General features: G+C 39.0%; 1 protein-coding gene across 2 annotated transcripts in view; it reads left to right on the plus strand.

Annotated features, from left to right (window-relative positions):
* The window catches only part of RTF1 (RTF1 homolog, Paf1/RNA polymerase II complex component), a 52,160-nt gene that overhangs the window by 21,134 nt on the left and 17,941 nt on the right, over nucleotides 1–13,085 (plus strand). For both annotated transcript variants that reach the window (XM_040620483.1, XM_040620484.1), the window contains 2 exons: nucleotides 6,209–6,356; nucleotides 7,328–7,532. In XM_040620483.1, the coding sequence (XP_040476417.1) occupies nucleotides 6,209–6,356; nucleotides 7,328–7,532 (353 nt within the window). The remainder of the gene's footprint in view (nucleotides 1–6,208; nucleotides 6,357–7,327; nucleotides 7,533–13,085) is intronic.

Below are 13,085 nucleotides of genomic sequence, written 5' to 3' on the forward strand. Positions count from 1 at the left end.
ACCGTACAGTACCACCTCATTTATCTAGAGACCATAAAATCTCATCATAAGAATTTAGAAAAAATGAAGTGGTTTTCATGAACCACTTGCTCAAACTTGTTTACGTTCTGACACTTCCACCAAGCAGTGGAATGGAGGCACTGATTATCTTTTACATTTTTTTTTGTATGACTGCTGTTTCACTTTTGTTTTTGTCTCCATAATCAGGCTGTAAGTTTTTGTGACTAAATGTAGGGATTCTGTGTGTTTTCCAGTTGAATGTGTGTGATTGTCTGATTAATTACCTAGTAGAAGGAAAAAGAAAGAAAAAGCTGAACAAGCTGAGCTACCTCTTATATTCTTTACTATCCCTCATATTTTTCATATCCTTCATACTCTTTAATATTCTTTTAAATTGCATATACTCTTCAACTCTGCTGACCCTTTTCTACCTTCAGGGAAAAAACATCGTAATCAGGAACCTGTCCTCCCCACACACCTTTTTGCTGGCCACTGTCAAGGTCTAGAATAATGACTACAAAATCCTTTGGATAGTTGCTTTGGCTTAGTATACCACTCACTTCATGAAGAATCCTACAACTCTAAAAATCCAAGGGGTCATAGAGATCATCTGGACTCCCCTATTTCAGATATGATATTAAAACCGGCTAACAGAGGTTCTGATTTCCTTTTCGCATCATAAACTAGTGTCCTGCCTTTATACAGAACTTCTTGGTTTCTGATGTGCTCCGTGTACTTCTCTTATTCTGTCTCCTTTGAGTCTCAAACTACCCTGATAGGTGCTCAAGGTGATATTATTATTCCTACTTTACAGGTAAGCAAACACTATCAGGCGAAGGGCTTGGGCTGTATTCCAGTCCTTTTAACCCTAATCCCAGTGTGGTTTATCACTAGCCCAGCTGTTCTTGAACACTACTTACCTGGATGTATTTCATTTTACTTGTAAATTCATTTCAGAGTAACTGCCCTGCTGTGGTTTCTACTCTGGATCCTGAGACCTAGAATATGATCTTCCTTGCCCATTAGAGATAACCTCTCTGAAATCTTGAAGTTTCTTTGCTTTTCTGCCTCAGGATGTTCAAAATCCTGCATCTCAAAGCTACCCAAGTCCAAAATTACCACTTGCCACCCCATGTTCCTTCCGGTCTGTCAACTGGGCACCAGTAAGGTCAGCTGCTTCCCAGAGTAGGACCTGCTTCTCCCACCCCCACACACTCAAGCTGGCACAGGGTTGTGTAGTACTCACCCTCCTTGTATCGTTAGATAACGCTGCCCATTATAGTATCTGTTACATCAGCGGGAGTCAAAGTGCTAATCTCTTTTAATTTGGTAGTTAGGAACACATCTTTCCAGTCTCTGTTTGAGGTGTTCTTGACTGCTTGTCTACCTGATGCTTCCCCGATGGTTTGTGGGGCCTGCCTCCACATAGAATGCCGGGAGAGCAGGAAGTCATGTGTACGACAGTCCTGACTGGCAGCGCATCCTTGCCCTCCCCACTGGGGGAGGCTCTGGCCTCTGTACTCAGATGCCCATCAGCAGGCACTTACCTTCTCATGCTTGCCTTCCGTGTGGCACTTTCAAGGTCACAACAGAACCTGCCTTTCAGTAGAGTCACAGTTCCCAAAACAAATTTTAAAATGCCAGGTCAGGGGCACCTGAGTGGTTAGGTGTCCGATTCTTGGTTTCAGCTCAGGTCATGATCCTCATGGGTGGTGAGATCAAACCCCGCCTTGGGCTCCATAGTCAGCAGGGAGTCTGCTTGAAGATCCTTTCCTCTGCACCTCCCCCAACTCATGAGTGTATGTGCTCACGTGTGCAGGAGCACTCTCTCTCTGGGGCGCCTGGGTGGCTCGGTCGTTAAGCGTCTGCCTTCCGCTCAGGGCGTGATCCTGGCGTTGTGGGATCGAGCCCCGCATCGGGCTCCCTTCTCCGCTGGGAGCCTGCTTCTTCCTCTCCCACTCCCCCTCTTCTGTTCCCTCTCTCGCTGTCTCTCTCTCTCTCTCTCTGTCAAATAAATAAATAAAATCTTAAAAAAAAAAAAAAGGAACACTCTCTCTCTAAAATAAATAAATCTTAAATAAAAATTAAAATAAAATAAAATGCCAGGTCATTTCCTGTACTCTCTGCTGGATGGGGAAAGCCTAAGAGCATTCCTTTAATCCTGTCCTTTATCCTTTAGACTCCATTTACTACCACACTCTGGCAATGAAAGAAGGAGTCATTTACCTTCTGTCTTAGAGTCAACACAATAAGTCTTTTGCAGGGACAGGGGAGCAACCTCTGGGTTGTATAACTGGATTAAGATATTTATTGATGTTACCTGCCATAAGCTTTGACCCTGTCCTTTAAGGTTTATCACAGACCGTGATCTTGGGAGAAGAGATGCTGGGCAAATATTTCAAATAGGTGCTTAGACCAAAAACATTCAGGAACCTGTAGTTTATGGGAGTAAAAGTAAAATATGACAAATGTGATCTGAAACTACTGTAACACTATATGTTAACTATACTGGAATCAAAATAGAATAAAATAAAATAAATGTGATTTATTCTCCAGGAAAAAAAAATCTTTGGAAGATTATTGGAACTCATTTGAGTGTCTTTCTCTGTATTAAATAATAGTACATAAATAATAATTAACTGGCCCCTGAATTTTAAGTGATTGTCTTTGGGTGGTGAAATACAAGTAATTTTTTTTTAGATTTACTTATTTTAGAGAGAGGGAGAGAGCCTGAGCAGGAGGCGCAAAGGGAGAGAGAATCTCAAGTAGACCCCGCTGAGCTTGGAGCCTGTCATGGGGCTTGATCTCACGACCCTGAGATCACCACCTGAGCGGAAGCCAAGAGTCTGACACTTAACCAGCTGTGCCACCCAGGCACCCCCAAAGTGATTCTTTTTTTTTTTAACTTTAAAAATACTTTCGTATCTTTTCAAAGATTCACATAACGAGCATATATTGTTTTTAAAATTAGATTTTAAAGGTTTATCAAAAATAAGATACTTTTTTAGAAAATAAATTTATAAACAGCTTAATCCAGCTTCTCAGTACTGAAAGGCATATTCATAAGAATTTGTATTTTTTTATTTTTTTTTTAAAGATTTACTTATCCATTTTTATTTTAGAGAGAAAGAGAGCATGAGCCAGGGGAGGGGCAGAGACTCTCCGGCCGACTCCCTGCTTGCTGAGCAGGGAGCCTGTTGGAGCCCACTCAGGGCTTGATCTCAATCCTGAGATGAGGACCCGAAACGAAATTGAGTCAGTCACTTAACCGACTGAGCCACCCAGGTGCTCCAAGAATTTGTATTTTAAAGTGAAGTCGTGTACATTATTGTAATTCCCATAACAGCCTGTCACATATACGTGACGCTGCTTGTTTGCCACTGGCACGACAGACCCTATTGAGTCAGCATCATGGGAGATGAGGTCTTTTTATTGTCTCATTTCTTTTGAAGCTGTTGGAAGGAAAAAAAACGAGGTTCCTTTCCCACTCAGATTTAGCCAGGAAAACTCTTTTGAAGTCGAAACGTTGTATTTTCTTCTTCTTTCTTATCTTTCCTCCTTCTCCCCCAAGGGATAAACAGCATAGACTGCAAATGAGTGACAGTTGCTAGGCTCAGGCAGTGGCCGACTGGAGCAGTAGCGGGAGGAAGGGGAAGGAAGCCAGGTAGCTTCCTGGCACCTCCTGAATTCGACTCACCTATGTGACTTGTTTTAACATTCATCTCTTTTCTCTCGTAGACACTTTTTCCCCCCTTCTAGGGAGTTCAGAATTGACTGTTGCACACGAGAAACCCAAATCTGTAAGCAAAAATAGACCTCGCTACTCTTAACACACATGTGACACTGGGAGCTCAACCTTTCCCCTCTCGGCCTCCTCATATTCCCATTGGTAGAAGTACAGAGGGCCAAGACACCGTGTTTGGAAGAGGTTTCATAACCAACCAATAAATCCTGACCACTTACTATGTGTGTAATTGTGCTACTTCTTGTAACCAAAGCCAGTACAAAAGGTGTTTTTTAGGTTATTTCCTGTAGAAATATGTGCATTGTCAGCATGGGAGGTTGATACATTTTAGCTCAATTGACTAAGAAATTGAACCCTTTGGCCTCTTTTGGATTCTTTCAAACTGACCTAAAAAATTATCTTCCTTGAGTGATGAAAATTTGAAACGGTTGAAAAGTAGGCTTTAGAGGAGAAGCAATGGGATGTCTTCCTAAATAATAATCTAGGTGTTGAAATGTTAAAAGTCTGAGAGGTAAATTCACTTAAAAAGAAAAGTTGCTGTTTACTCATTTAATGTATCATTCTTGAACATGTGACTTTTTCCCCCCCTACTTTTCCCTTCTTCTTAGCTCTTACCTACAAAAATAAGTGGCAATTAAAATAACGAAGAGTAGGGGCGCCTGGGTGGCTCCGTCGGTTAAGCGTCCAACTCTTGGTTTCAGCTCAGGTCATGATCCCAGGGTCCTGGGGTCGAGCCCCCACATCGAGCTCCCTGCTCTGCAGGGAGTCTGCTTGTCTCCCTCTCTCTGCTCCTCCCCCTGCTTTCGTGTGCAAGTGTGCACACTCTTCTCTCTTGCTCTCTTGTTTCTCTCTCTCTCTCAAATCTTTGAAAAAAAAAAAAAGAGTAAATTAAAATGTGAAAGGGATTTTATTTCTTTGATTTTTCAATATTTTAATCTGGCAGACTGTGGGCTTTTAAGAACAGCTCATAAGAAACTGCGCCAGAACTACCCTTCCACCACCCCCAAAACAACCCTCCAAAATAAATTTACTTCTGATCTTAACTATTGTGAAGTAGGAAATTAATTTATGATCACATTATAGGAGAAGCAAAGACTTTGTACTTTTGTTAAATAGACGTAGACATTTTCTGTTAATACTAGATCTATAATTCAATGTGATGCTGGAAAGATGAAGATTATTTTTTGTAGTACCTAAAATAAAGCTCCCAAGTAAAGTTTTTTCAACTAAAATCATCCTCCTAAAATTGGCAAGTTAAACGATCAATTGAGGTATGGTTTAATATAACTAAGTAGTTTTTAACAGCTTTTTTTTTTTTTTTTTAAGATTTATTTATTTATTTGAGGGGAATGAGGGGCAGAGGGTGAGGGAGAAAGAGGTTTGTTTGTTTGGTTTTTTTTTTTTTTTCAATTTTTTATTTAAATTCCAGTTAGTTAACATACAGCGTAGTATTAGTTTCAGGAGTAGAATTTAGTGATTCATCACTTCCATACAATACCCAGGGCTCATCACAATAAGTGCCCTCCTTAATGCCTATTACCCATCTAAGGGAGAAAGAGTCTTAACCAGACACTGTGCTGGGTGTGGAGCCCGACACAGGACTTGATCTCACAACCCTGAGTCAGATGCTTAACCCACTGAACTACCCAGGCACCCCAATATAACAAATCGTTTTTTGTGAATTTTTAAAATAACCATATAGTCTTTGATTTTTGTAATTAAAGTGCTTGATTGGAGACAATTTTATTGGCCTCGATTGTGTATTGCCTGCCTGTTATTTGTTAACCCAAATTGCAAGCTCCTTATGTCTGTAGGATCTCCTGTTTATGGTCCAATTTAAACATTATGTGTAGTGTTATATATGCAGGTTAAAAAAAAAAAAGATGCACACATGTACATGTATTTAATAATGTGGTTTACTGTCTGCCTTCTTGCAGTTGGTACCATCCATGCCAGCGATTGGCGGTCATCCTTTCTCCCTGTGCTTTCTGCAGTTTTCTTCTACTAACAAGCTTTATTCCCTGCCTTCCTGGGACCCACTCCAGCACTAAACCATCTTCTGCGTATTGAAACCCAGACATACTAACCCCTAGCAATGACTGCCCTCTGTGTCACAAGAAACTTTAGAAGCTGTGGTCTATACCAGCTGAGTGAGTTAGCTCAGTTGACTTGCCATAAGGTTCATAGCTTTGTTTTTCTGTTGTGATTAAAAGTACATTATTTAAATTTTATGTTTGTTATATCCATTATCTACCATCTCTAGGAAATTACAAACTGGAACTTACGAAGTTTTAACCAAGGTTTGAAAAACTCCATCTTTGTTCGTATACAGTATATTTGTTTTGGGTTGAAAGCAGTAGAGACTCCTGTAACCATTTTGATGGCTATCACTCGACTCTTGCTCTTCCAGCTTTTCCCAATAAAGGCCCTGTTTCAGTTTTCCTTTTTCTTTTCTCCTTGTAGTGGACATTTGGGAGCAATAAAAATAAGAAGAAGGGAAAGGCCAGAAAAATAGAGAAGAAAGGAACCATGAAGAAACAGGCCAACAAAACTGCTTCTTCAGGCAGTTCGGATAAAGACAGTTCTGCTGAGAGCTCAGCCCCTGAGGAAGGTGAGCAGGTGGCCCAGACCTGGGGGTGAACTTGTCAGGTTGAAGCTTCAGAGTCAGAAATGGGTCAGGGTGGTGGGGGCAGGTCTGCGTTACAATATGGCCTCCACCTTTATTTCAGCGGTCCATAACCTTCTCAGTGGTCATGGATCCTTTGAGAATCTGAATGAAGCAAGAAAAACACACAGTTCCAAAGGGTTAGTGAGGCCCCTAAAGCCTATCCAGCAAACCCGTGAGGAGTCCCTGCATTAGAATCTCAGCTCAGTCCTGGTTACACACGCATGGTCTGGCTGTGAGGAGGAAAATCCTTGAACCACATACAAAACTCAGTGAAAAAAATGTTCTTATTTTGAAACCAGTTCCAGAATTTTTGCTAACACTAGGATGAACGTGAACTCGTTCCAGAACTAGAATGATAAACCTTACATTTCTTTTAAGAAATAACATTTATGTGCAAACAGGCCTGTATGGAATTGGCCACACCTCGTTTTAACACATTATCTGCGAATGTTAGCTCAAATTGAGTCAAGCAGAGTTCTTATTAAATTGCAAGTTTAACTTAATACTCATTTGTAATGTATACTATCTTTTTCCATCACCCTTTATCCTATCAAGATCGAGTTTCATTGAGAATTCAGTCAGTGTCATGACTCTTTAAAACATTGAATATTTTAAATGCTAACTAATAAATATAGAAGAAATTATTGAAAATCACCATTTTTCAACTGTCGTGATAATAATTGATTTATTTAAGAATTAGGGACCTTAACGCCTGGGTGGCTCAGTCGGTTGAGCATACGACTCTCGATCTCAGCTCAGGTCTTGATCTCAGGGTTGTGAATTTAGGCCCTGCATTGGGCATAGAGCTGACTTCAATAAAAGGGGGCTGGCAATAGTTATCAGGACTGTGGGGTCATCACTGTGGCCTCAGTCTTCTGGAGCAGAGCCTAATCTGGTGTTTGGCCTTGCTGTAGGTGAGGTGTCAGATTCTGACAGCAACAGCTCCTCCTCCAGTTCCGATTCAGACTCTTCCTCAGAAGATGAGGAGTTCCATGATGGCTATGGAGAAGACCTCATGGGTGATGAGGAAGACCGGGCCCGTCTGGAGCAGATGACAGAGAAGGAGAGAGAGCAAGAACTGTTCAACCGCATAGAGAAGAGGGAGGTGTTGAAAAAAAGGTAAGGTTGTAATTCCTTCATGATAGAATTCATATCTGGAGCCCTGTCTTCCCAGAATTCAAGACTTAGAACTTCTCATAATTTCTGAGTTAAGTACCTGACTATCCTTCCAGCATAATTTTTGTATTTTTTTTTAAACTCAGGTGTTAATAAATTGCCTTTTGATAGTCAAAAGCTGCTTCAGTGTTTTCTTCTCTTTTTTTTTGGTTAAGATTTTATTTATTTGACAGAGAGAGACTGAACAAGCAGGGGGAGCAGCAGAGGGAGAGAGAGAACCAGGCTCCCCACTGAGCAAGGATCCTGATGCGGGACTTGATCCCAGGACCATGGGATCCTGACCTGAGCCAAAGGCAGATGCTTAACTGACTGAGCCACCCAGGCGCCCTGTTTCAATATTTTTTTAATTACTTTTGCTATATTTAAATGGCCAAAGTTCTTCCTTATCTCGTAACGTAATTTTACAGTAGAAATAAATGTGTTTGTTGTCTCTAGAACTAAAATAATCCTCAGAACTAGGAGCCTTTTCTACCTACCTAATAGTGTGAAAGAAAAATAGAATTTTCTCTGACCACAGTTAGTTCCATTTCATCTAGGAACCTGTTTGTCCCTTTTGGAGACCATATTAAGTATAGTAAGTTATCCTGGATGAGAATGTTTGGCTTTCAGTCAGCAGCAAGTAATAGACATTTGTTCTGAGTGTAATGCTTTCAAGGTTACTATGTTGGAACAAACAGGACTGAAGAAACTGCTGGAGTTGCCAGATGGTTAAGGATGGCTTAAAATTTGTATTTCTGAACTGTGGCGAGCTTAACAAGATTCTTATATAAGGCCAATAGGGCCCTGTGATAAAATCACAGAGTAAGGGTGCCTTGGTGGCTCAGTCAGTGAAGCGTCTGCCTTCAGCTCAGGTCATGATCCCAGGGTCCTGGGATTGAGTTCCGCATCAGGCTCCTTGCTCAGTGGGGAAGCCTGCTTCTCCCTCTGCCTGCTCCTCCCCCAGCTTGTGCCTCTCTTTTTCTCTCTCTCTGACAAATAAATAAAATTTAAAATCACAGAGTAGCTGGGGAGTAATGGGTGGCTCATCTCAAACTTGGTTTTTATATATTTCACATATTAGTGAGACAGTTGGCTGAGTCAGTGAGGTTTTCAGTGACTAGAGAAATGTTTATAGGGATGATAATTAAGTTCAGAGCCATTCACAGAAAACGGAGATTTGTTTTGTAGTTCATTTGTTTCATTATAAGGCAGTGCAATATAGTGACTCAGAAACTTTCTCCTTTTCACGTAATAGAAGTCCATAGTGTCACCCGTGTGGCTCAGTCAATTAAGCGTTGACTTTGAGCTCAACTCAGGTCTTGATCTCAGAGTGGTGAGTTCAAGCCCCGTGTTGGGCTCCACACTGGGCGTGGAGCCTACTTAATAAAATCAAAAACTTTTTAAAATGCAAGTATATTGATCTCGTTCAATCTTAGTAACAGTCTTTTTATGGAAACACCAGTAGCATCCCATTTTATAGGCGGCAGCACCAGTCGTGAGGCGTCATCTTTAGTTGTTCGGTTTTTCACTTAAGGACTGCCTCTTGAAAAAACATTATTTTTTAAGTTGGGCGCAGGTAGTATAAAAGGTAGCTCGTCTGTGGAAACAGCACTGACATTTGTCGCGGCTCTCAGGTCAGACTCACTGGCCGGGTGATCAGAATGAGTCCCTTACCTTCGTCCTGCCTCGGCTTCCTCCTTGACATTATCGTAAGCCTTGAGTGAGATGGTACGCATAAGCACATTGTGTGAATAATAAGCTATTCGCTTTTTTAAATAACTTCATTGAGATACATTTGCGTACCATAATCCACCCGTTTAAAGTGTACAGTTCAGTGGCTTTTATATATTCGCAAAGCTGTTTATCACAATGAATTTCAGAACATTTTTATCAGCCCGGAAAGAAAGCCTGTATCACTACTAGACATTTCTCTGTTTCCTCCCAAGCCTCCCAGCCCCCGGCAACCACTAATCTACTTTCTGTCTCTATAGATTTGCCTATTTCTGGACATTGTATGTAAAAGGAATTATACAATGTGTATGTAGTCTTTTGTGACTGGCCTCTTTCACTTAGCACATTTTTGCAGTTCATCCAGATAGCGCATCCGTACTTCATCCTTTTTTATGACTAAATGATCTTTCTTTGTATGTATATACCGCATTTTGTCTGTCTGTTCATCTGTTGATTGACATTTGGGTTGTTTCCACCTTTTGCTACTATGAGTAGTGCTACTATGAGCACTCATGTACACATACTTGTTTGAGTACTTATTTTCAGTTCCTTTGGATATAGAGGAATTGCTGAGTCATATGGTAATTTTATGTTTTAACTTTTTGAGAAACCATCAAATTGTTCTCCACAGCAGCTGCACCATTTGGCATATCTACCAGTAGTGTATGGGGTCCAGCGTCTCCACATCCTTGCCCACACTTGTTATTTTCCCCTCTTCTTGACAGTAGCTACCCTGGTGGATGTAAAGTAGTATTTCATTGTGGTCTTTATTTTCGTCTTCCTGTTGACTAGTGATATTAAGCATCTTATGATATCTTTGTTGGCCAATTGTACATCTTTGAAGAAATGTCTGTTCAAATCCTTTGCCCATTTTTAAACTGGGTTGTCTTTTTGCTGCTGTGTGGTAAGAGTTCTTTGTATGGTCTGCTTATGAAACCCTTATCAGATACATGACTTCCAAATATTTTCTCTTGTTAGTATTTTAGGTTGTGTTTTTTATTCTCTTGCTAGTATTGTTTGTTTTTTATTCTCTTGCTAGTATTGTTTGATGCACAAAAATATTTAATTTTGATGAAGTATAATTTATTTTTTCCTTTCTTAAGTTTTTAATGTCATATCTGAGAATATGCCAAATCCAAGATCATGAAGATTGACTTCTGTGTTTTCTTGTTAAGAGTCTTAGAGTTTTAGATCATTGATCCATTTTGAGATAATTTTTTTATGTGTTGTGAGGTAGGGATTCAGCTTTATTCTTTGGTATTTCAATATCTAGTTGTCTCAGTACCTCTTGAAGAGACTGTTCTTTCTGCAGTCTTGGCATACTTGTCAAAAATCGATTGTGTGTGTGTGTGTGTGTGTGTGTGTATAAATATGTGTGTGTATATATATACATGTATATGTATATATATGAAACAAAGCAGTGTGTGTGTATATATATATACACATATATATGTATATATATGAAACAAAGCAATTCAATTATACATATATATATGTATATATATATAGGTTTATTTGTTAACTCTCAATTCTATTCCATTTATGTATATGTCTGTCTTAACACTGTTTTGGCTATATGGGACCCTTTACATTTCATGTGAATTGTAGTATTAGCTTCTCAGTTTCTGCAAAAGCAAAAAAAGCAGTTGGGATTTTTATAGAAATTTTGTTGAATCTGTAGATCAAATTTGGGAGCATTGCCACCTTAACAATATTAAATCTTTCAATCCATGAACCTGTTATCTTTCTACTTATTTAGGTATTATTTAATTTCTTTAAACACTTCTCTTACAGTTTTGGGTGAAAAGGCTAGCACTTGTTAAATTTATTCCTAAATATTTTATTCTTTTGAGTGCTATTATAAATTGAATTGCTTTCTTTGTTTCATTTTCAGATTGCTCATTCTGAGTATATAGAAATACAATTAATTGCTGTATATTGATCCTGCCCCCTCCAACCTTGCTGAGCTCATTTATTAGTTTTAATAGTTTTTAGTAGCTTCTTTAAGATTTTCTATACATAACATCATGTGAGCTACAAAAAAGATAAATTTTACTTCTTCCTTTCCAGTATGGATTCCTTCTATTTCTTTTTCTTGTCCTCCAGTACGATGTTGAGTAGAAATGGTGAGAGTATCCCTGTCTTGTTCCTTATCTGTGGAGGAAAGCATTCAGTGTTTCATCATTGGCTGTGGTTTTTTCATAGATATCTTTTATCCATTTGAAGAAGTTCCTTCTAAGTTTGTTGAGAGTTTTTGTCAAGACAGTTTGTTGGATTTTGTGAAATGCTTGTTCTGGGTCTTTTGAGATAGTCATGAGATTTTTGTATTTTATTAATAATGGGTATATTACATTGATTTTCTTACGTTGAACCAACCTTGCATGTCTGGGATAAATCCTCCTTAGTGATGGTATATCATCCTTTTTATAAGTTGCTGGATTTAATTTGCTACTATTTTGTTGAGTTTTATGTCAGTATTCATAAGAGATATTTACCTACTTTTCTTATAATGTCATTGTCTGGTTTTGGTATCAGGATAATACTGGCCTCATAGAATAATTTGAGAAGTGTTTCCTCTTCTCTTTTTTCAAAGAGTTTGTGAAGAATTGGTATTCTTTTTTAAATGTTTAGGAGAATTCTCCAGGGAAGCCATGTGGGCATAAGCTTTTCTTTGTGGGAAGTTTTTAAATAACTATTTCAGTCTCTTATTATAGGTCTATCCAGATATTCCTATTTTTTCTTGAGTCAGTTTTGGTGGTTTTTGGCTTTCTAGAGAGTTTTTTCCCATTCCATCCAAATTACCTACTTTGTTGCCATATAGTTGTTCATATTGTTCCCTTATGATATCTTTTATGTTTCTGTAAGGTCGATAGTGATGTCTCTTCTTTTGTACCTGATTTTAGTAATTTGAATCTTTTGTCATTTTTTCTTGGCCTATTTAGACAAAGTTTTGTCAGTTTTTTGGATCTTTTCTAAGAAGCAACTTCTGGTTCCATCGATTGTTCTCCTGTTCTGTGTTTTCATTAATTCCTGCTCTGATCTTTATTAATTATTTTTTTCTGCTTGCTTTACATTTAGTTTGCTCTTCTTTTTCCACTCTGTTAAGGTAGAGGTTAAGTTACTGATTCAAAATATTCTTTTTTTTTTTTTTTTTTTTAAAGTAAACTCTGTGCCCAACATGGGGCTTGAACTTAAAACCCCGAGATCAGAAGTCACGTGCTGTACCAACTCAGCCAGCCAGCCAGGCAGCTACCCCTATCTTCCTTTTAAATACAGGCATTTATGGGGCGCCTGGGTGGTTCAGTTGTTAAGCATCTGCCTTCGGCTCAGGGCGTGATCCCGGCGTTCTGGGATCGAGCCCCACATCAGGCTCCTCCGCTGGGAGCCTTCTTCTTCCTCTCCCACTCCCCCTGCTTGTGTTCCCTCTCTCACTGGCTGTCTCTCTCTCTGTCAAATAAATAATAAATAAAATCTTTTAAAAAAATAAAATAAAATAAAATAAATACAAGCATTTATAGCTGTACATTTCCGTCTAGGCACTGCTTTTGCTGCATCCTCTAAGTTTTGTTATGTTGTATATTCATTTTCAGTCCTCAAATTATTTTCTAATTTCCCTTGTGATTTCTTCTTTGATCCATTGGTTACTTAGGAGTATGTTGTTATGTGTTTTTAAAAGAAGTAAATTCATTAACAGTGCTCCTTTATATCACATTACAAAAGTACACTAACAACCTTAATTATGAGTGTAAAGGACATAACAAAAGAGATTTGTACTGTGTTTTAAAA

Source organism: Ursus maritimus, unplaced genomic scaffold (genome assembly GCF_017311325.1).
Source record: "Ursus maritimus isolate PB19 unplaced genomic scaffold, ASM1731132v1 scaffold_35, whole genome shotgun sequence".
Classification (NCBI taxonomy): domain Eukaryota; kingdom Metazoa; phylum Chordata; class Mammalia; order Carnivora; family Ursidae; genus Ursus; species Ursus maritimus.